At 35.8% G+C, this 24,757-nt stretch overlaps 1 protein-coding gene across 7 annotated transcripts in view; it reads right to left on the minus strand.

Moving 5' to 3' along the window:
* Positions 1-1,459: 1,459 nt before the first annotated feature.
* SSBP2 (single stranded DNA binding protein 2) overlaps positions 1,460-24,757 on the minus strand; it is a 304,079-nt gene continuing 280,781 nt past the window's right edge. For 4 of the 7 annotated variants that reach the window (XM_036847748.1, XM_036847743.1, XM_036847747.1 and 1 more), the window contains 4 exons: positions 23,920-23,998; positions 21,570-21,598; positions 15,895-15,993; positions 8,297-8,326 (listed from right to left, as the gene is read on the minus strand). In XM_036847748.1, coding sequence (XP_036703643.1) covers positions 8,297-8,326; positions 15,895-15,993; positions 21,570-21,598; positions 23,920-23,998 — 237 coding nt within the window. Of the gene's footprint in view, positions 8,327-15,894; positions 15,994-21,569; positions 21,599-23,919; positions 23,999-24,757 lie in introns of all 7 variants that reach the window. The other 3 variants (XM_036847742.1, XM_036847745.1, XM_036847746.1) reach the window with 3 other exon arrangements.

Genomic DNA, 24,757 nt, shown 5'->3' on the forward strand with positions numbered 1-24,757 from the left:
CTTCCTGGAGCAGGGCTTGAAACCCATGTCCCCTGCATTGGTTAGGTGAATTCTTAACCACTGTGACACCAGGGAAGCCCCTCAGTGCCTCTTTAATGCACAAAGCGTGGACCCCAATTTTGAGGCCCAAAGCAAGAGCTCGTGTCATGGCAAACTTGATGAGAAATAATACTGCCAAGTGAACCAGAAAGATATTTTATTTAACAGATTTCAAATGAAGATCAAAGTTATCTGGAACAGATACTTTTCCAATCTACATTTCGTGTTTCCTGAAGTGCTGCCTGCCAGAGCAGAACAACAACATATTTCTGGTTACTTGACGGAAAAGATGTTGATATTGCTTACTCATTTTTGCAGATACACAGTTCAGTAACTCTCTACACAGAAACACTATACAAAGCTTTCTACAACTTAAATACAGTAGTAAATACCTTATTAAACAAGGTTTTGAGTCATCTGGGAAGTGAAGTAACCAGCGAGAGCTTGCCAGACTTCTACTCACCCCAGACCACCTCCCCTCGGAGATGATTTAAAAGGCTCATCTTAGAGATACTCGCAGCATGTATGTTCTACCGAGATTTGGACCTTGAATGCTTTACATTCTAAACTGAGCTTCACTGGACCATGTAGTTTTACAACCAGAAATCTTTCAGCAAGATTACTATTTTTTGAGAAGGGCCTGAGAAGATTGTGCTGCCTATTTCAAAAGGAATTTTTGCTAAATGGATTGAATTTTAAACTCTGTCTCAATATTGAGAATTTGGTTATGTTGTGATTTTTGTGGAGGTAATTATCTTAGAAATACTGGTAGTGGTCTTATTAATGCACTTTTGGTACAATTTAGATGTGGCTCCTATGTTGGTTTTGATTTGGTTATTGGATTCAATAAATTTCTTATTAGTAACTCTTATACTGAGCATTTCAATTTTGAATTGTGTATTAGTTTGAGAACTTTTATGGTGAGATGATCTCTTGCAATTGCTAGTGATCTATTTTCATAAAACACTTTCATATATTGCTTATATGTGTGAAAGTGTTCACTGTATTCTCTTTTTCAGTGGGTATAAGTTCAGCTCTCTGGAGGTTTTCAATCGAATTAAAAATTGTACCTAGGTAAGTACTTCTCAAAGATGAAGTAAATATATGAAATTTGGCTAGTAACTGCTTGTTGTAATAGCATGCCGAGTTCTCAAAATTAAAATTAATTACTACTTTCAATTATTTATACATGTGTTCTGTTAAAACAATTTTGAGACCATTAAATATGTGTACTATCCCTTCAGTCATAAGTGAATAATGATTAACTTCATGACAAGACAGTGAGCACCATTAAGACTGTCAAGGAAATACTTTTGACTTTTCAATTCTTAAACTATTTCTTTCTCTGAAACAATATTTACAAAAATAATGAACACTGAATTCTTTTATACAATGTATTCTAATTTTTATGTTTTTATTATATATCATAACTGAGATTATATTGTGAGCACATTTAAAAGCAAACTTTTTCATGTGACATGAGTAGATATCAAGAGTTTCCTATTATCGTCAAGAATTACGTGCTATAAGATGCAAAGATACAGTCACGTGAGGAAAATCTGACATCATTGTACACTGAGAAATGCACCTGCAGCCAAGCAGAGCCCTTCAGACTTCAAGGGAAACTTTGCAAACTGAATAAGACAGATAAACATTGATATGTATAATATCTATTGGCTCTAGAGCTTTCTAAACAGCAATACCATATTCCTCATCAGACAATTTTGCAGGGAATAAAACTTCTGGAATTTCTTTTATTTAATTTTTATGACTCTCTAGATATAAAGGGTTTCTTTTACCTTTAGAGATACACTGAGCTATGGGAACAAACACTTGATGAGTCTCACTGTGTGGGGCTGGGTGTGCAGACTCCAGCCCCTTACCCTTCATTCTGTACTTGTACTGTTGTCTCACTTACCAAGAGGAGCTGAGGAGGCATTAAGCTAATTCTACTTTTTTTTTTTAATGTATGTTACTCTTGTCCTGAATCTACAGGATGTTACTACCACTAATAGCCACTTTTGCACCATTAGAAATAGCTTAAGTAACAACTTCCAGAGAAGTTCTTAGTGATAGGACTCTACCTGTTTCAATTCAGGGACTCTTCAGTTGCCTTGCTACCTACATTCCATCTCCCAGAAATCCAGACACCTTGCTAAGACTGCCTCATAAGTTACTTGAGGTAACCTTCAACTCAGTAAGGTGTCTGCCCAGTGGGATTTACAGCATTACCCTTTCTAAAGACTACGTACAAATGTGTGGCAGCAGTGAGCTAGAAGACACCATGTGGATCAAAGCCATAATGCTAAAAATAATTAACACTTAAATTCTCTTGAATACTACAGAAACAGCATTTAAGAATTTATTGAAAAAATAATTTATATGTTTCCATTTTATCTAGGATGAATTCTTAATCTCAGTTATAGACCTCCCTCCTCCTATATTCTTAAATATCTATGCAGTAGTGTGCAGAACCTACTTCAGAATTTGTATTTGGGCAAATGCTCATGGTGAGCTGAGGCGACCATCTGTATAATTCATCAGAAAGATGAATGTACTTGAGGAAAGGATAGTTTTACAAGAATTACCTGCATAATTGCTTCAGATTTCCACATTATGTGCAATCCTACTTGGAATAAAATACTGAACTTTTACCCATTAACAGGTTTGCTAATAATATTAGTTATATTTTTGGTATTCAAAGTTTAGTTATCTGACCACACAGAGCTAGCCACTCATCATAACCTATTTAAATGCATATAAAGAAATTCTTTGATATTAGAGACACCTGGTTTTTACATAAAGCATAATGTCTAATTCAATTATAGACACAGATGTCCACATTAATTACAATTTTATCATTCGGACAGCATTTATGCTAGCTTCATATGAACAATTTCTTTACTTTTTCAATAAGGAATAAAGTTAGAGGCTAGAAATGGTAGAAACGGTAGATGAAAATCTGTATTTTTAGAATTAAATGTGAAAATGTGCGAAATTAAGGGATATTTACGTACATCTTTATGGCAACCTTTTCCATTGCATGACTAGCTCAAATATCTGTACAAAAACGGGGAGTGATAAATCCAATTGAAAACGTAATAATGCACACGTGTGCATGCATGTGTGCACACACACAGGCAGACGCTAAATTTACAACACGTATTGGGTAGCCGGTGGCCATAGCAGAATGAAGGACAGGGGATTATGAAGAGGCATCCCAGACTCCAATTACAGTTATACATTAATTGTGCGTTCATAACAGCCTGACAAAGAATTGTTTTTCCAGGAAGATATTATAAGTAACATTTTAACACATGTAGTAAGAAAACATCTTAAATTCTTAAAATCACAATTAGATAAACAGTACAATAAGCTGATGGCTATAAAGAACCCTCTTTATAAAGACTTGTCCATTCATGTTTGAAACAACACCATGTCCTTTATTCATTCTAACGTATAGTTTCTGTTAAGTTTTTAATTGTTGTAATGCATGGAAAGTAAATATTTTGAAATATAATCTAATAGAAAGCCACATACACAGTTTAATCTGTTTATATTAAAAACATTTCTAAGGTGTGGCTAAAATTAAAGTAGATTTATTTTCAAATTACGTAAACTGGAAAGGTTATTTGAGTTGTTTTCTAATAAGTAGATGATTAATTGCGTTTTCCTGAGCAATTCTGTCAGGACATGATGGTAATTTAGCTAATAACATGTTGTCTTGTGTTCTGAGAACACTGAAGAATCCAAATTTCATTTTCTGGGCAATGTACCGAGGTCATTTGGCACAAAAGAGAAAAGTGGGATAAAGTTTTAATGTTAACTGGGAAAAAATTCTGGGAATACTTTTTTAATAGGAATATTAATACTTGCTTTTGTCATGTTAATTGCACATCTCACTTAAAAAATGGAAATGCTAAATATTTCTAGGGACATATCATTACATTTCAATAACTGGGATAATCAAAGTGAGTCCAATTTATCCTGAGGACAGTAAATCCGCAAAGGGGGAAAAGACAAACTATACATGAAAACACTTAGTCCCACTTTAAATTTTACAGTATCTATATATTTGTCTACATACTTAAGGATGTAGACAGCAAAAATATTCATATTAAACTATCAGTGCTTACAGAAATTATTTTTCTTCTACTCAGGAAGACCATTTGTACTAAGTTAACATGGGAAACTTAGAGGAAATCCTCCTTAGGAGACCTACTCAACTGATAATTTCTCTTTAGAATATAGTTCAGGAAAGTAATTAAAGAGGTCTCAGGTGTTTTCATCTGTAGGTCACTCCTTTCAATGTGAATTACAGTTCATGGGTAAAGTTGACATTTTTGGTGAAATAACATCAACTCAATTTCTTCTAAACAAATGTCTACATCAAAAGACTGTAATAACTGCACAATTCGTGGCAGTGAAGTGACCAAGGATTAGATGGTCATTTATGATCTTACCTTTAGATGCAGTGCCTTCTTAAGAAAGCCTAATGTGGACAAGCTAGCAGAGGATGTGAAAGCCGGCGAGTCCATCTGCTTATGTTTTGTATCACTCTTTCCATCCGAAATCACTTTAATCAGCTATTTTACCATTGAAATAAAATACAATCAAAGGAAGGGATTAATAGTTACCAGTTGTGCAATAACATAACGTAAGTCATAATGGAAGTGTTTTGTGAGCAAACTTCACACTGCCACCCCCAACACACACATACACACACACACGTGCAAGTTTAATATGCCAAATGGAAGTGTATTAATAGTGGTTCACTTTTCCAGTATTTCTCAAGGTATGCTTCACTGACCCAATTACCAGTGGCAGTCAGAAAGTGGAAATTGTGATTACGTCCCCTAGGAAAACTATATACTATATGAAGAAGAAAACTGTAATGGTTAAGAGGTAAAAATGTTCAGTTTGTATCTTATTTCTACTGGAGGATGCAGGGATTGGGAAGGAGGCATGGAGAAAAAGCCCAATCAAGACTTCATGGTATTAAGGACTGTGGAAAACTCTTTGCCAAGGGCACAGTTCTAAATGCTTTGCTACACATTCTCAGGATGAAATGATAGAGAAAAGGTATGGACAGACGTAGGGCTTCCTCATGTCCAAACTGAACTCATATATTTTCATTTGCTCTTTTAAACTACAAGAAGAGTGTTAACTGAATGATCCTATGAAATGCAACAGAGTTCAGATAGCTTAGAGAATCATAAACATAGAAATGGAACTTTTCTCTATTTTATTCCTGGAGGGAAAGGGTTGTTTTGGGCACTTTCCATGGCTCAGGGAGCAGATTTGTTAATTTTCTGGCAATAGAGAAATCTTAACCTCAGATTCTCAGCTATGTAATTTCTGTTCATCAGCAACTGAACATCCAAACTGGAACACTTGGAAAGGAGCACGAACATTCACCCATCCAATGTGTGGGTTGTTACCAGATCAGTGGCACCTCACAGCCTCTGTTCCTGTGTGCAGCTTTGCTATAAGAAAGGCAGCTGGTTAAGGACATACATACCTTAGAAAGACTTTGACATATATTTTCAACTGTAGTGAGTTAGGCAGAACGCAAAGCAGAGTAATAAGAGTTAATGTTTTCACCTATTTATTTTTATATTTCACATGTATATTTTATATGTTCAATGTAGGCGGCAAGAATTGCTAATGTTACTGAGAGGTGAAATGTTAAAAGTAACTCAGGAACAGGTAGTACATATAAAGACCACCACAAATGCATGGAAAACATGGGTGAAAAGAGAAAAGGATAAGGTTTAAATGATTCAAAACCTAAACAAAATTAATATACAGCTATACTATCCTCCATTCGGTGCATGAGAAAATTATTTGATATTGGAATTAAATATCTTTATTTTCTGGTTTTCTTGAATACAACTTCTTCAAATTTTCAATGATTTCAGGAATTTAAAAAACTAGCTATTTCTAATCTGGGTTCCAAGAGAAAGAGAAATAGGCTGAATTGATTGCTATACCTTGGAAAAAGTCAATTTTACTATTTTGACCAAATAGGCTAGAAATAATGGGACCCTATTGCCTTCATATTCCAATATTACTTCCAAAATAAGAGCAAGTAAAATCATGCTCAGGATTCTTTGATTATAAGAAACAATACCTTCTTAGAAGGCAAATGAAAGAAATTCAAGATCAGTAACAATAGAGAAAAGAGTCAACAAAAGGTTTCAAAATTCTAGCATTATAAGATTAAGCTTAATAATCACAAGACTCTCAGTGTTCACACAGTTGTCATAAAAAGTGAAAGTTAAAATTATTCTTGGTAAATTCATGTGTCTGTACAAGGTGTCATCTTCAGGTTACCTTGGCTTGAGTTAAAGACCTTGTCGTTTGAATTTTTCATGAAAGCCTCTCTGTGGCTTGAAACCTTGAAGTTGTTCTCCAGTGTGCAGTCCTAGCCTCTGCACACTGTGTGATTAATGGCAACTAGTTTGATTAGTTTAAATCTGGAACATAAATTTTAATTCAGCTTCCTTTTCCCCTCTTAACAGTTCTGCCTGACATCCCTGTCATGCACAGGCAAAAATCTTTATTTTCAGAAGGAATAAATCCTTATGGATTTGAGAGAAATAAGTCATCTGGGATGAGGAACTAGTAAATATAGTGCCAAATTTTCACTTTAGAGACCATACGCCTAAAGAAAGACGGATGCCCCTTACCTGAGAGTAAACAATGCTTTTCAAAGTCTCTGGAGTTTGGATATATAGTTGTTGATCAATGGTTATTTTTATCACAATTTTCAAAGAAAGGATCACCAACTTAGCTTTTAGAATGTAAAATCAGTCTTCAGACTTTTCTATTATGACTTTGGTGTTTGTATGCCTGATTAAACACAGAAAACCCAAAAGATCTGGAAAGGGCCATAGAGCAATGTGCTTTCATAAGGGAAGTGTTTTGTTAAAATTTTTCTAATGTTTTATGAACAGTTATATGAAGCAGATGTAGCCTACTGAAGTCAATGGCTAGATGAAATATAGTTACTATCAATAATTTCACTCTACTATAAGTCCTATATCCTGGGAACAGAGCAGGTGCTCTGCTGGCAGCAAGAAGGGACAGTCAGTTTTGCTGCTACTAAGATACCTGGGTAGAGAAGCAGCACTCCAGAGCCCCCGGCGTGTGATTAAAAACTCCCTCCCCCTTGTGCTGAAAGTCTCAATCATTTGAATGTATCTCCTTTGCAGTGTCTATGTGGAGATGTTCACAAGTCTGAATAAAAATGAGGTACATTTCACGTTAGTATGTTATTAAAAATTTAGCTCTAGCATTCCTGGTGACAAGTGACATATTCAAGCAAATGGCTGTGTTATCACTTCTGGGCTTTATCATATTAAACAGGAAATATGTTGCTAAAAATATGACGACCCCTGTCACTTTATTGCTATGGTCTAAGCAATCGCAGCTAATTAATGATTTTCCATATCATCTAAGACAAATCAAGAATTCCATCTAGAGCAGTTATTGCAGAAATATACTGTTAGGCTCCAGTTAAGCTTTTGTTGATTTGAAGTAATGTTTTTCCTACATAAAAAGTACAAAAATACTCACTGAAGGTTACTGAGAAGTTGTTTGATTTGACATAAAGATGAAGACACACTTCTTTTCTGAGACAGTACACTTTGTGATTCACAGGATAACTTGCATCACACGCAATTTAATGAAAGCTCTCAAATAAGCGATTTTATTCCTATCCATGATTGCAGACATTTACAAAACCATAACATCTGAGTTCACCTTAAAAAATAACTTATATAAAGCAGTGATATACACAGCACAAAATAGATCAGGGAGGGGCAGGAGCAACTTTTAATAATTAAAATGTAAACGTGAAAAAAAGGATGGAATAAAAGTCCCTACTTATTTCTACTTAAGATGTCATGTGATAGTATTTTACAATGTCCTGTGGGTCAATGTATGTATGTGCATGTGTCCATATAACATACACACATACAATACATTCTCTTTCCCACACATATACATACACAGATAATTATTTGCAGTTCCGTTGAGGGCAATTCTAATATGCCGCTCTGTACAGTTGTTCGAATCACGTTTGGACCCGCTTTCTTCACAAAATATGGGAGAGAGCAGGAAATAAAAAGGTTGGTTTGGTGTGACTGAGATTCCTTTGTTTAACTGTACACTGTGATGAATAATTTTCTTCCGTAGTAGTTCTGTGAAGGGCTGACTCACTGTGGTTTCCATGAGGAGACTTGGTAATGGATCACACACTCATTGTCATGCTAGGGGAGTACTAGAAGGAGAGAAGAATCCATATTTTAACAACAATTCTTCTACAGGCCACTAACATTCCCCTTGGTAAACAATAGTAACTGTGAATTTTAATGTCTTTTATGCACAAGCTTTAAATACAGCATAAAAATAAGAAAGCATAAAAAGAGTAAAATTATATAGAATTGACTGTCCTGAACTGTTAAATATTTCCTCTGGAAAGCAAGCAGTCTCATTCTCTCTCTGAGCTTTGGGGTTTGATAAGTACCTAGTCCCTCAGCTTTCTCCTTCTAGCCAGATTCATGTTTCATAGGCCCTTGGAACAATTTGGGTAAATCTAGTCCAAGGGTAATTCATAATAATCAAATACATGTGAGGGATAACACAGTCTTTGTTAGCTGTGTAAACTTGGGAGGTTACTAACCTCTCTGTGCTTGTTTCCTCACCTGTAAAATCAGCTTAATGATAGTATCGATCTTAAAGGGGTTTTGGGAGGATTGAGTATAAAACCCTTAAAACTATGTATTTATTGAATACACGGCAAGTGCTCAGTAAATGCTGGAGTAATAGTATAACTCCCAGCTGGCCATAAGAAGTCCTTATTAAAGCATTTAGAAAATACTTAAGAGTCTGATTTATACTTTAGCATATAAACTTCTTCCCTGAAGCTGTGACTCCTATCTCAATCCACAAGCATTTCTGGGTGGGAGTAGGGGCATTCTTGTTACATGTTACTTGTCAGTTTGAGGCTGACCATTGGTAAAAGGCAAGACTTTCAGAAATTTGGAAAAGTGGTCTTAACAAATGACAAACAGCAATTATTTAGATAATGATGCCAATCTACCCTCATATGCTTGAGAAATAGACTGTGACAGAAAAGTTCTAGAGCAGCTCTGCCCAACAGAACTTACTTCAACGATGGACACGTTCCACAACCTGTGGTGTCCAGTACGAAAGCCACTAGCCACATGTGGCAACTTGAGCCCATGAAATGTGGCCAGTGCCACTGAGGAACTAAAATTTTAATGTTATTTAACTTTAACTTATTTAAATATCCCCATGTAACTGGTGGCCACCATCTTGGACAGCACAGTCTAGATCACCTGTGATGGGAAGGAGGAGCATCTACTTCCAAGTGGTAACGGTTTCCATATTTAATATGACCTCTTAAATATTTTAAATGCTTTATAAGAACCTGTGAGGACCAGGGCAAAAGGGAATTACTTTTAATGCGCTCATAATGATTGCACCTCATGGAAAGAGGCAGATAAAATGAGAGGGTTTGGTCCCAGGCTGCAGGGGCTTAACCAGGAACAGTGATGGTCCTGGGAAGGGGAGCATGAACCTTCTAAAAAAGGAACAGACAGAACAGAAAGAAGTGAATTCCAAATGAGTGGAGGTCGTGCAGGAACCAGAAACGAGGTATAAGGTGTGTACTAGATAGGGATGGATTTGTTAATATGGAGAAAGCAGGATTTCCCAGGGAAGAGCGCAGGGTGACTGACAGTGGCTCAGCTGGCAGAAGTCTGGACTGGAAGTCATTAGAGTTTGATCTAGTGCTCAAACCAAAAACCCACATTGATCCTGAGTAAAAGCAGATGACTAGGCCTGAAAACGGGTCACTGGACCTTAGGGGGAGGATTGTTAATCCTTTAAACACAGGTCAAATCAAGGAAAAATCTACTTGTTAATCTCTTAATAGCCTCAAATTTCCTCAGTATAGGAAAGCTTATTTATATATGTTCCTGATCTTCCACATTGGATTACAGTGAGTAGGGTGATATAAAGGGGAGACCGCCAGAGAAGCGAAAGGGGATTCAGTTTGATAGAAAAACTCCCCCTTTATGCTTGATAGTGGCAACGAAAAAGCAAAGCTAAACAAAACCTCAAGCCCCCAAACAATCATTGAGAAGGATCAGTGAAGTGGAGCCCACCTCGTCCCTGAGCTGGGAGGGGATCTACCCCCATCTCATCAGGAGACGCCATGCAAATCTCCACTACAAATAATGACAGCACACTGCCATGACCTATCCACAACCTTTGACAAAATAATCATATTTTGGCGTTTGACTTTTAGGTGCAAGACTAAACAAGAAGATAAATGGATACTAAGGTTTTATTGAAAGTAGAAAACATAAGAATATGGCAAAATGGGCATAGGAAATTTAATCTATGCTTTCTTTGGCTACTGTTATTTATAGTAAGGATGGGTGAGCCAATCAGTACTGCCCAGTAGAACCTTCTGTGATGATGGATATGTGCTATTCCGTGCTGTCCGGCACAGCGCCCACACATGGCTGCTGAGTTCTTAAAACGTAGCTAATGTAATTTAGGAACTGAAAATTTAACTGTATTTAATTTTAAATAGCACAGCTAGATCATCAATCATTATTTTAAAGACAAAGATTTTAATGGGTATATATTGTGCCAATCTAAAAACAGTGAAAGACTTTAAAGCTTTTTTAAAGTCTCCTTTTTTAAAAAGGACTTCAAAGGATATGTTGGAAAAAAATTTTCTGGGTAAGTCATAATTAATTCTAGAGACCATCTCATTTAATGCACATTCTGAATAATCAGATTTTAAAAATCCCTGAATCCTTTTTTCACAAGGATTGTTCCAGTTCATTCAAATGTAATGTAACATTAGGGAATATAGTTAAGAATATATTATAGCCTTCATTCTAATTATACACCATTAAAAGTATGCATATATAGAGACAAGTATATATGCACATTCTCTCACATTCTCCATGCTACCAAGCATAGTTATTGGTTGCTCCCATTTCTTAACACTGGCAACTGTTAGGATTTTTAACCTGTGTTATTTCAAATGTCTTAAGCAAATCTTACAGTAAAATGAGAATTTGTTACAGATTCATTGGGAAGTTAAGAGAGTTAGGCTTATTCAGGGAGGAAACTGAGTGGAAAATAGGGTACAACAAGAAAGTCAGGGCCAGATTCAGTCAGAAAGGATGGAAGCACCATCTCCAAGCAATACAGCTCAAAAATTAGCAAGCATCTAATGGAATTTAAATTTTGAATAGTACAAGTAACTGTAAAATGATGCCCTAAGTGTATTTGGTACAGTAAAATAGATTGTATTTGTGTGTGACTGTCTTTATAAGCGATGGGCTATTTGCACTGCTAAGGCTGTAAACTGCTCATCTGCTGCTGCTTTTATTGAAACTGCTTCAACTAAGTAAGATTGAGGGAAATTGCAAACTTTCTAGGGAAACTCACAGAATGTGCCAGCAAAAAGAAATTTTGCTATTGATTACTATTCAAGTAGAAGTGGCTTACTGTTTTCTAGAAGTAGAAGAGCAAGTGTTAAATGGGGTATCATATTTAGAGACATAAAATATTCATGGTGTATTGTCCTGAGACCACACTGCAATGTTTCTGTTGTACTGCTGCATCAATATGCCATGACATATTCTAGTGTTTGTGTCAGAATGCTGTGATATCAGGTTGCCCTGATATCACAGCATTCAAAACTATTCTGTGAGTCTGTTTCTCCTCGATCAAATGATAAAATGGCCTTACAATGCTGTTGACTGCATCAGGGTTTGGTTTAGCATGTAAAACATGAGCTAGAGAATTTATTATACCCAATTCATGTACCATGGACTCCATCAGAAATATCCATTAAATCTTTGAACAATGTGCATACATTTCTGTTCATACACTTCAAGAACACTTCAGATCTTACATTTCTCTTCATACACTTCAAGAACACTTCAGATCTTACATTTATATTTCTAAGCATCTATATAATATTTTATTTTCTTAATGAGAGATAATACTACAGGTACCTGAGCTGAACTAAAGTGAAATAAATCTAGTGTGTATGTTACTATTCAAAAAAAAAAATTGGGGCATATGTGATTTCTTTACAATAGAAGAAAATGAAAAAAGGCAGTAAGGGTAATAGGAAATGATCTACCACCTTGTTTATAATTTCTATTTGACACCGTGATTTTAATAGCATGTTTGCTCAGTTGATTATAGTTCAATGCTATGGTGAAAATATTCTGCTAAATTAATTCAAAAAATAAAACTAACTGCTTTCTTTACTTGAGAGGCATGAAGCGCTATTCTTTGAATTAAGCCTTTTTGTATTGTTTTTAAAGCCAAACATTTTATAGAGTTTGAACACTAGGGGGCATCTTTGTTTCTTGAAATAAAGGCTTTTTTTTTGATCCCCCCAAAAGAGCCTGAATGTTGAAACCTTTTTTTTTTTTTTAAATGAAGCAGAGGTGTAGTTTCTTTTTTTTTTTTTTTAATTATTAGCACCTTTTAATTAATTAATTATTTATTTATTTATTTGGCTGTGTTGGGTCGTCGTTTCTGTGCGAGGGCTTTCTCTAGCTGCGGCAAGCGGGGGCCACTCTTCATCGCGGCGCGCGGGCCTCTCACTATCGTGGCCTCTCTTGTTGCGGAGCACAGGCTCCAGACGCGCAGGCTCAGTAGTTGTGGCTCACGGGCCTAGTTGCTCCGCAGCATGTGGGATCTTCCCAGACCAGGGCTCGAACCCGTGTCCCCTGCATTAGCAGGCAGATTCTCAATCACTGCGCCACCAGGGAAGCCCTGAAACCTTTTTTGATTCCTATTTTCTTGCGTAAAGTGTGTTGGCACTGCAAGGTTTCTGCCTTTGGGTTGGACATTTCTGTTTCTGTATTGATTACATTAAGTAGCATGTGTGAGGTGACTGGGATAGTGTCGGTACATGATAATCAGTCAATAGATATTTGCTCTCTTCCCAGGCCTCTTATGTGGTTAAACTTCAAGATAAAGACCGACAAACCCTCAAAAGGCAGAATGTTCAAAAATCTGTGCTTTTCAGACTTATGTGCATTAAAAACCACTAGAATTCAGTCTGCATGTTTAGTCACTGGAAATGTTTTCTTTTTAAAAATTATTTATTTATTTTTAATTGGCATATAATTGCTTTACAATGTTGTGTTAGTTTCTGCTGTACAGTGAAGTGAATCAACTATATGTATATATATATATCCCCTCCCTCTTGGACCTCCTGCTTTTCCTTGATGATAGTAAAGCTAACTTAGTGGAGATACCTAGTCTATTTACTTCTTTAAGGCCTTACTACATTTGTCAGCAATGAATCTCTTTTGTCTTCTTCCTCTCTGCTCTCTTTTCTTGATCTTTTAAAAAGGTGCAAACAAAAATGTGTGGATGTGATAGAGGAAGCCACAGACAACCAGGGTGTCACTCATAGCATGTAGACCCCTCACCCAGCAGACAGAACAGCGCAGCCAGTGTGGACCCGCTTCCAAGGCTGCACTACCCTCCAGGCGGTTGTGCAGGTTCTCAACCACCATCCAAGTATTTCTCTTTTGGGGACTTTTCTAGTGGGGACAGGAGAGAGGGAGGGGGGAGACAGGAGGCAGCTTCTGTTTTCTGCTAACTCTGCACAGCAGTCTGGCGTTTTACCTGCTTCTTGGCTTCAAGGGTAGCGAGGCTGGGCCAGGAGTCAGGGGTGGGGGAAGCCCTACTCCAGTGGCTCTATATGCTACGCACATATTCCCAGAGGGATCTGCTATCCAGCATGTGCATAATCCACTTGGGGTTAAAGGATGAGGCTGGTCTTTATTCTGCACAAAGTAGTTTTTTAAGTCCTGTTCTATCTGATTCTCTGATCCCCGTGAAGAGCTTTCTGATGCCAACTCTGAAGCAGCTCCCCTCTCTGGCAAACAAGGCGGCAGTCGCCCACAACAAATCTGGGAAGGAAGGAGGGGAGAGTTCCTGTCGTCGCTGCCCCTAAAGTTAAAGTCACGTGGAACCTTTTTAAAGAAGTTTTCTTTTCCAATACAAAATTAATACTTTCCTTGGTGCTCTTAAAACACCTGGTTTATATCTATTGTAGCACTTACTAATCTGACGTATGGTTTAATTAGCTGTGTAAACATGTTCTTCCCATCAGATTGCATTCTTTGAGGTTAGGGATGTGTTATGTTTGTTTCAGAATATTTTGTCCTTAACCTAGTGCTTTGCATAGTGCAGGCTCAATACATGTTGAATTGAACTGAATTAATTATCATATACCTCACTGAATTATACCATTACTGGAAGAATTAGCATAAAATGAAATTAATGTCTCTAATTAGATAAAGTGAACATTAATTAATTAAAATTAACTAATTTGTCCATAGTCTTGAAGCAAACTAGTGAAAGAACCGGGCTCTAAGAAATCCCATAATCCTAAGCATTATGAAAAACTATATAGTTCCTCATATTTTTCTATTTCCTCATCATTGACAGGCTAATCTTTTGATTTCTTTAAATACGAGTTTTTATGTTTACCTTCTTGGTTCTCACTAATCATAAATATCCTGAAAATGAAACAGACAAACTAAAGATCATCATATTATTTCTAGTTTTAACAGAAATTAAAGTCTAAAAACAAGGGGAGTCTTGTCCCATGCCGAGGTGCTAGGTCAACACCAAGAAGTAAAGGAAACCGCAGAACACTCAATCTTGGGTTCCATTTTGGGAAGCAGCCACTCTGCGCAAAAGTAGGTATATTACTAGCCACCGCTTCAAATTCTGATGGCATCACCTCTGGTAAAGGTCTGGGCAAAATGAAGGTAATTTTCTCTTCTGATTCTGTTTATAGTTTGGTAGATCCTCCATTATTTTAATGATGGCGGTACACGTATTGGAGGCGCTGATTCTATGAACATGAAACTAGTTTGGGTTCTGAACTCCTTTATTCCAGTTCAGGAGTTCTTAGCAGAGAATGTGTATCAGCATCACTGACGAAGCTTTTCCACATGGGAGGACGCCTGGCCCCGCTCCTGTAAGTTCTGATTCGCTGGGTCCAGGGAGGGTTCTGGGAAATTGTATTTTTAAAAATTCTATAGATGCTTCTTATGTGAAATCTTAGTTAATAAATTACTGTATAATGCAGTAAGTCCTTGAGAAAAGATACCATGTTGTCCTTTTGGTCTTTCCAGTGCCCAGCACATTGCTGTGGCCTGTAGTCAGTGCTCAGTGACTGTTAAATGAAGGAATGAATTTGCTCGCTTCTCCGTTTGCTCCTGTCTACTTCTATGGAGACGTGAAATGATACTGCCTTTGCTTAACACTATAGTCACACAGAAAACGACGTGGATATCCCGTTCGGGTTAAATGTAAATAACTCGTTAACATACAAGACAGGAAAGTCTAGTGCATAATGTAAAGACATCTTAGAGACAATTTTCAGAGCTTTCAGGACAGCACTGAGAAGAAACCTGGTTTTGCAGTGATCAAAGACATTTTAGTAATGTGAAAAATTTATAAAAACGATCACATATGCAACCTGTTTCTAGTACATTCCTTTATGGTGGATGTTTTCTAAAGGAAAATTGGTATTAAAGTTTTTGTCTTTGTAACTATGTACATAGAATCGGAGTAGAAAGTTTATTTTTTAATACTTTCAAAGAAATTCCACTTAGTTTTCTAACTTTTAAAAGATCAACCTATTGAACTCTAGATAAACAGTCGTAATAATGGCTTTATGCATTTATTCTAAAGAAGAGCTTCAGAAATAAAATCTGGATATAGTAATATAGTCAAGGGAATACTTACACTCTCACTCTGAAAAGGATTTAAGAAATTTCCCCCCATTTCGCCATCATCCCTAGGAGTGCCCGGCTGATTACTCAGGCTCATATTATTGGGAGAATTCTGTAAACAAGATTTAGAAAACAAAGCATTTTGAAGATTTTAATTTCCCTTTTACATGGTACTGTTTCAAACATGGAATCTATACCATCATCTCTAAGGACAAAGCAGATTTATAATTCCAATCTCAGACTTCTACCATGGATTCATTCTTTGCACCTTGACAAGTACTAATGCTTTCCCAAATGAAAATTAAAAAACAGAAAACCCCAAATAATTCACTGTAACTCTTTGTCTTAGTCTCAGAATCATTTATTCCATTTCCCACTCTCAGTTCATAGAGTTCCTAGACTTCTGGAGAGTTTAAGAAACATTCCCAGGAGGGGCATGATGAAGAGTGCAGTCTACACACTGATTGGGCGGGATGGAACAATAACTTCCCTGGGTGATTTTACTAATCAAACTCGAAAGGTCACTGTTTTGATAAATATTTCCCTTTAATTCTACATGTGGTTTACATAGTAACACGACTTTAACCATTATTTTTATATGAACCATAAGGAAAAAAGGAAAATGGTTAACGATAGTTAAGAACAAGAGAAATAAATACCTCAGGACTTGAGAATTCAGTATGTACTTGTATAGGAAAAGGAGGCTCAGAGGTTTTGTGATTTAGAACCCTTTCCTATCATTTGTTTGAGCAGATTTATTTGAAACTTTTAAGATAAAATGGCTGATATTAGCAATCTAATCAAACACAAGTTAACAGTATACTGCTTTATATTCTATTTAAATTCGCTAGTCGTTTTTGCTGTGCGATTTTAACCATGTGAGGTCATCTGATACTCCACGTCGATAGGGAATATAGAATGGCAGCGGCGTATAAAGCATGCTCACACAGGATTGCAACCGTGACTAAGAGATTCTTGTAAAAATAAACTTCAAGGTTAAAAACTTTTACTTGTTATTTCAAATGTAAGCCAGATTTTAGAGTTTTTTCCTGAGCCGTTGCCATTTTATATTCTGTTTTCGAATAAGTTTTTAGATTTTTTAAACAAAATTGCTCTGAGGATTTTGACTTAACTAAAACCAAGTTAGGCAATAAAAATGAAAATGTCATGAATGGGTTATCCCCAGAAGAATATGTGCTTTTTAAAAATATGGTTAAACTGTAAAGCAGAAGCAGGTAGATGAGCTGGTAGAAATAGAGCTTGTATCTTGTCCTGCTGTGCACCCCACAGGGAGGATCTGAGAACAGGGATCCTCTGAAGTCCGTAGGAGCTCCATTTGCCAGCGAACCCCAAGGGCTGGGGAACCACAGCTTAATGGCATAAAGAGGATTCTATTTTTTTTTTTTTTTTGGAAAATTTTTTTTTCCTCTGAAAATGTTAGTTTCCCAAGTATAAAGTAACTGGACTTTGAAATGAACATGGATAACCTGATTTCCCAAAAAAAAAAATTAAGTAAAATTGAAGTGCAATTAACTAAGCTATAGGTAACTAAGCTACAACTCGTGAATAAAGTTATTACTCAACTGTGTCTTGAAAGCAGGAATGATAATGCTTACTTAGCTCAAAAAAGGGCAAATTTATAAAATCACTATAAGATTTACCCAAAATCTAGAAGTCTTTGGTGAAGGCAGATTTGTCATTTCATACATAATGGAGAAACTGGCAATCTTGGAATAAAAAATAATCTAACATACCTATACAGGGGTATTTGAGCATGTATTTGGAGGCTGCATACTTTTACATATTCAAACAGATATATGAAACGAGCCCTCTCCATCCTTGCGTAATAGTCACACTCCTAGCCTTAAGTACGTGAGGTGCCCTGAAAGGAGCAGCATATCTCTGACTAAACTAGGGTGCTCCCAGACTCTGCTGCATTTTTGCCATGTCTCATTTCTTTTTTTATTTTTTAAAAAAAGTTTTATTGGAGTATAGTTGATTTACAATGTTGTGTTAGTTTCAGGTGTATGGCAAAGTGTATCAGTTATACATATACATATATCTACTCTTTTTTAGATTCTTTTCCCATATGGGCCATTACAGAGTATTGAGTAGAGTTCCCTGTGTGATACAGTAGGTCCTTATTAGTTGTCTCTTTTATATATAGTAGTGTGTATATGTCAATCCCAATCTCCCAATTTATCCCCTGCCCCTTACCACAGGTAACTGTAAGTTTGTTTTCCACATCTGTAACTCTATTTTTGTTTTGTAGATAAGTTCATTTGTATCCTTTTTTTAAACTCCACATCGAAGTGATATCATTTCTTGATTTGCAATTCTGAAAGTCTGGCTACCTTCAAATTGATTCCTGACTCAAAGTGTCGATTTAAAAATATTTGAAGTTTGAAAGTAACATTACAGTAATATTTGAATACTTATAAAACACTTCATGGTGTTGCTTCTGTTTTCCATGCAATCTTTTCATAGCATGGTGGCTCAGCATTAAACTTCTTTAGGGGGGAGTGGTGGTGGTGTATATGAGAACATTGAGAGGCAGATTAAAAGGACACATTCAACACACAAAACTGAGCTAGTATCAGATCTCTGAAACCTGTTCCTATCTAGCTCACTGGGCATATTTGAAAATCATGAAATGACAGAACATCTTTAAAAAATCTGAGGTAATCTCTGCAAAATGTTGTGAAAACAACAAAAGTTGCTCAATGAGGAGTCTTAAGGAAATTGTGCTGTCCATGGTCACTGGGTGACATGATGAAGATATAGCTAAAGATATACTCAGTATTGGTATCTGAGGAACAGCTAAGACAGTAGTTCCAAACACTAGCCCAGAGCAGGTTGTGACGGTGGGTGGCAATGAACTGTGTGTATGCTGCATTTAACTGTAGCTGTTTGTGTGCAGTGTCTCCAGTAGATTGCATCAACAAGGCAAGAATATAATGCACAAAAAGGGCGTAGGTTGGTCAAACAACTTCTTAAAATGGAGTTAAGAAATTTAAAAAATGTAATACTGATGCTTGACAAAATACAGGTTTAACTGGAGAATTAGGAAGATGCAGCTAGAGACCCAAGAGCAATTTTGAACACAACTGCTAAGCAGAAGTGGTTAAGATCATCTTCTGATTCACAAATAATAATGACTAGAAAAAGAATAGGATGAAAAGGAATGAGCCCAGGAAATAAGAGAAAAGGGAGAAGAGAGCTTCTTGAGATGGCCGGACATGAGGTGGAAAAGGAAGAAGGTGGGGAAAACGAAGTTTGTGACAACTTGCAGAGCTTGGAGTAAAAGGCTGAAAAATTCAGCTGTGAGTCGAAAGACGTAGGGAAAAAATAATTGTACAATATGTTTGATGCTGCTGATTATAGATAAAGTGACAGACAAGTGGAGATGGGACAGACAATAGTGGTACCATCACCCAGACAGCCTGGTTAGAGCCTGGAGCCAAGGAACGAGGAGTGGGGGCAGGGCTGAAATGAGACGCTTAGGAGCCCATTTGAAGGTGGATGCAACCAGTCATTTCTAGTACATTGTTAAGTGGCAAGTTTATTACTTGGGCATAATTTTTTTTTAAATTTTTTTTCTTTATTTTTACTTATTTATTTTGGCTGCGACGCGCGGCATGCAGGAGGATCTTATTTCCCTGACTAGGGATCGAACCCGTACCCCCTGCAATAGAAGTGCAGAGTCTTAACCACTGGACCGCTGGGGAATTCCCTTGGGCATAATTCTTATGTCAATTGAAACGTACTTGAACTTTCCTTTGTAAAGTTTTTCCCTATTGTATTTGTTTGGTCTCCTTAGTTATACTGAACTTCTTGAGGGCAGAGACAATATCTTGTTTGTCTTTGGAATTTCATAGCCCAGAATAATGCCTTGGCATATTAATGTTTACTGAATGAAGGAATTCCTGCCAAAGTACAAACCACTTGAGGGCAAAGATTATGTTTGTATTTAAAGAAGTCTTTTGTATTTCCCCATAGTGCACAAGGCAATACTCAGTACATAAAAGTACACAATGGGTGGTCAATTAATGCTTAAAGAATAAACAGTAATCACTAGGCAAGAGAATGTTAGCAGCAGCAGGCACAGTGTGGTGGAAAAACTTGCTTCTGGTTATAGGAAGGGGAAAATAAGCATAGAAGGAATAGCAATAGATCTGATATGAGGGCAGATTAGAAGATGATATTTCATTTGTCATTATGGCCCTTAAAATTTTTTAAAGTGCTTTATAAATTACAAAGTACATTCCCATATAGAATTTCATTTACATCTATGTAGTGTACAAGGTTATGTCAGTGGAAACGTTACGAAGACGGCCTTAAGCAATCTGGATGTTCCCGCCTTTGTGTAATGAAGAATTATCTTTAGACATTAGAATATGTTTCTCAAATATAACTTCAGACATTTTACTGTGACCACAAAGCACAATTCAGCCAACATCAATTGTTAGATACCTAAGACAGCCAATACAATCATGGTCATCTGGTTTGTAAAGCCTCCCAGAAAGAAGGCTCTAACGGTATTATACAATGAATCTTATTTTGAAAACAAGGTTTTTGAAGGCTTACCTAATACTATTTCTCACAGAGCTAAGATGGTGCCGTTTGTATATATCTATTTTTAGAAAAGAAAAAGATCTTCCTGATTGTTTCTAAACAGACATCCAAAGTGCATGATGAAGTTCCTAGGCCAAGCAGCCAAGCGATGCAGATACAACGTCAGAATGCCAATTAAACGCTCTTTTTTTTTTCTTAGCTTGAAGTCTTAATTTATAAGTTTCTATAGCTCAACTTCATTTTATTTTTCTTGGCATCAGGAATTTTGCTTTATTATACATGAATATAAATTCAAAGTGGAATTAAAAATGAAGTCATCCTTTAATGAATTTCTGTATTTATTGATATAAAGCAGACTTCTGAGAGAGTCATTCTAGTGGTAGTTAATAATTAGTTCTTATCAGCCATTCTAAATATACATTTGACCCACAGAGAAGTATTTTAAAATTCATCATGACCTAAAAAGTATTTAGGTATTCTTCAAAAAATATACAGCATCTTAGCAAAGCATTAATTTTAGATACTCAGACGACTGACAGAGGAAAAACAGAGACATGTGCTATTGGAAGGGTCACTTTCCTACTTCTATTAATATAATTTTCCTCTAATTACTTTCTTACTCTATTTTGTGGAACTATAATAATGATTGAGGACATCAGCATTGCCTCATAAGGGTTTGGAAGACAAATGAGATGTATAAATGCAATGCCCTTACAACATATAATAACCACTTTTTCAAATTTACCTCTTTTCGTGTTGCTCTAGACTTCTTTACATTTTCAAAAGATTATCTATAGTATGTCAGTTTGCTTTACAAATGCGTAACATCATAATGTGATTAAACTGATTATTATTTGCTTGGGTATCAATTAATCATGTATAGCATATCCTGTAAATGAATCCTAGCATGCTTTGAAATATTCTTAAAAGACTAATTTTACCCTTTCCCACAGATTATATGCATTAATATTTTACACTTCTACTTAATTATATCTGGCCTTCTACTTTCAAACTCTTTAAGAACAAAATTCATAACGTTATTCTCAATCTTAATAAGAGTTCTGTGTGGAATAAAACACAGATAAAAAACAACACACAATACATAATACTCACCTTGGAAATACTGTCCATATCTCCTGAGCCTAAAACAAAATATGGAAAGAAAGCCTTTATTAGGTAATGATTCTATCTGTAAATTAAATACTCCTTTAAAATAAACAAATGTAGTAATGCAGTACACTCTATGTATTTGCAGTGTATATCTCTTGGATTTTTGAATCTCAAAAAATTACTTTTCTCTTATACTATGTGGTAAGTATCATCTGATGGCAAATGCAAGGAAGAGTTGTACCTTTCCTTCCCAATCATCTACTTTTTTTGGTAATGGCAGAATAAAAAACTATTGCTATCATAAATTCCTGAAAGTGAAACAGTAGACATATATATCCTACTCAATTCAAAACTTTAAAATTTGTACACTAATACACATGTGTATATATATATTTATAGATATGTAAATAGAGAACGAGAGAGAGAGAGATCTCTATTTTCTGAAATGATGCTTCTGTACATCTGATAAAGTACAAAACAGGCATTTGCAACAATACCTGACAATATTCTGAACCATGTTTTACTATAATAACCAAAATCAAAGTATAATATTTTTAAGAAAATTTTGGCAGCAACAAATATTCATGGCAATCCATCAAGAGTAAAAATGTTTTCAAAATGTAACACTGTGGTTTTATTTTCATTCTTAGGAGAAATGGACAATCAATACTAATTTCTTACGTAAGAAATAGAATCATAACTTAGGTAACAAAGAAAAATAATCAGATCCTTGCCACAATTTTAGCTTTATTTTTAACTATTTAAATAATTTTGCTGGCATAAAAATATTATAATATTTTAATAGTACAGCATTCAGCAGATGGTCACAAATAAAGTAAAGGCTTATTAACATTAGTTTATAAATAGGCATAATGTTAAGTACTGAATGTATATATGCAATTATGTATCTATAAATATATACAATATTCATTATAGATGACAAGTATATGTGAAACTATTCTGCAAATTCTGTTCTAGTGAGTAATATAACTGAGAATCTTCTCACTATGACCAAATGCCATCTTTTTGTGAATGATTTTACAAATTAAAAGATTGGAAAGTAAATTATTTTGCAATAAATTAGAAAGTAAAATTCTAGAATGGTGCTATCCCCAGTAGAACTTTGTGTGATGCTGGAAATGTTTCCTTGTGCTGTCTGTTATGATAGCCATTAGCTCATGTGACTATGTGCACTTGATATGTGGCAGTGCAACTGAAGAACTAAATTTTACATTTAATTTGATTTAGAATTAAATACTCACACATGACTAGTAACTACCACAACTGGACAGTGCAAATTAACATTTTGAAAACTAGGCAAAACAAGCATGGATCCTTAAAAGCACAAGTCTATCAAAAAAAAAAAGTCTATCGAAGTGTTGTAAATAATTTCTTGATTATTGAAGTTACATAGCTTTTCGAAGTATCAGAGGATGGCATTTCCTGACCTAGGGTGGGGCTGTGAAATCTGTGTATAACCTGAGTTACTCATGGCATAGTTTCTCCAACTTAAGTAAAAGATGGTTCTTTTTCAAAAGAAAAAAATTATCACAAACCTCCAACCCCACTGTCAACTTTTAAAATAGTTTATGATATATGATGATGATAAACATACAAACATAAAATAAATGTCTTTTTCCCCTTGTTTTGGTTTTGCATTTGGCCTGCCTACATATACAGTATGCTGTGTGACCAGGTCAATTTTGTACCACTTGTCTCTGTTTCTCACTGCTGTGAAACTTTTTGTTCACCTTGCAGATATTTGGCTTCATTTGGTAAGAACACATCATTTATGAAGTACGTTTACAACCATTATTTGCACTACTTGAAATCAGCTTTATCACGAACACAGACAATGTGGGCAGTGTTCTCTCTTAAGAGAATCATTCAGATTATACAGAATATGATTACCAATTTTACTTTTTAAAAAGAGACAAACATTAAAATGCAAAAACAAAATCAAGAAATTCTTGCAGAGGACTGAAGTTCCTCTGAGACTGTGTCTACAGACCTTTGGAGACAAAGAAACCCACTGTGAGGATACCATGGTCCTCTAGGTGCCCAAAGCAGCAGTGTCTCCTTTTATCATAAACACTCAGATTTTGGTAAGTTAAAGTAAATACCTGTGAATATGAGCTAGGTTAGAACAATTCTCACATATCTGATTTTCCAAATAATCTTTAGCCATCATAGCGAATATCCTATGGATTAAACTATCAGTTGTAGATAAAAGCTGAAGCATTTCAAAATGAGTTCCTATACAAAGAAGAACTTCGCAAGTCATGATATTCACTATGTAGAATTAAGGTTTTGTTTTGAATTCATTCCTGAACATCAGATTTAATATCCTTACCTAAAGAGCCATTCATGTGATGTGACTCCATTCCTCCTAATGCACCCATGGGACCATCTGACCCAGGGCCCATTGGAAACTATTTAAAAAATGGAGAAAATGACTGTGATCACATTGAAAACAATTGTTTATCTCAATGTCACAATACCTATCTTTAACACTGTAAGACACTTCTACAACTTATTTTCATTTCCAAATTATGGAGATTATTTTCCTAGATTTTTTCCCAGCCTTCTAGATTCTCTAACTGGACTGCTACTTCCCTCATTCCATCTTCTCTATGTTCTAGATCTTCAGGCTAATCCTCATTCATATCCAAATTTTTCTTCAGATATCCTTAACCAGAAAGCACATATATTCCAGTGCAAGTGAGAAGATAAGTATTTTATGCTATTGACAAATTTTGCTATTATAAACCAGAGGTAATTCTTAAGAAGCTGCTAAAGGTATTGGCTTATTAATAAGAATAATTGAACATTATATGCCAACATTAACATTTTTCTTAGCAGACAATCTATCTTTGTTCAAATGGACATGATAAATAATTTCATCTTGCAGGTTAAATACATTTAGCTCCTTGGGGATAGCTGAATATAGCTAAGTCTTCTTGGCAGTCTCAACTATGTCAGTTCAATCACAATTAGGCATTCAATAGCAGTTATATTTAACATTTTTTAAAGTAGTGGTATTTCATTTTCAAGTGAAACCTTACATTAGAAGCCTAGTACAACACAGATGTGAAGAGATGTGCCGTGGTAGAGTTGGTGGTGGAGAGCCCATGACCTACCCGCTTAGTCTCTCCCTCAACTCCCTGGAATACTTCTAAGGAAACTCAGAC

This window comes from Balaenoptera musculus, chromosome 3, assembly GCF_009873245.2.
Source record: "Balaenoptera musculus isolate JJ_BM4_2016_0621 chromosome 3, mBalMus1.pri.v3, whole genome shotgun sequence".
Taxonomy (NCBI): domain Eukaryota; kingdom Metazoa; phylum Chordata; class Mammalia; order Artiodactyla; family Balaenopteridae; genus Balaenoptera; species Balaenoptera musculus.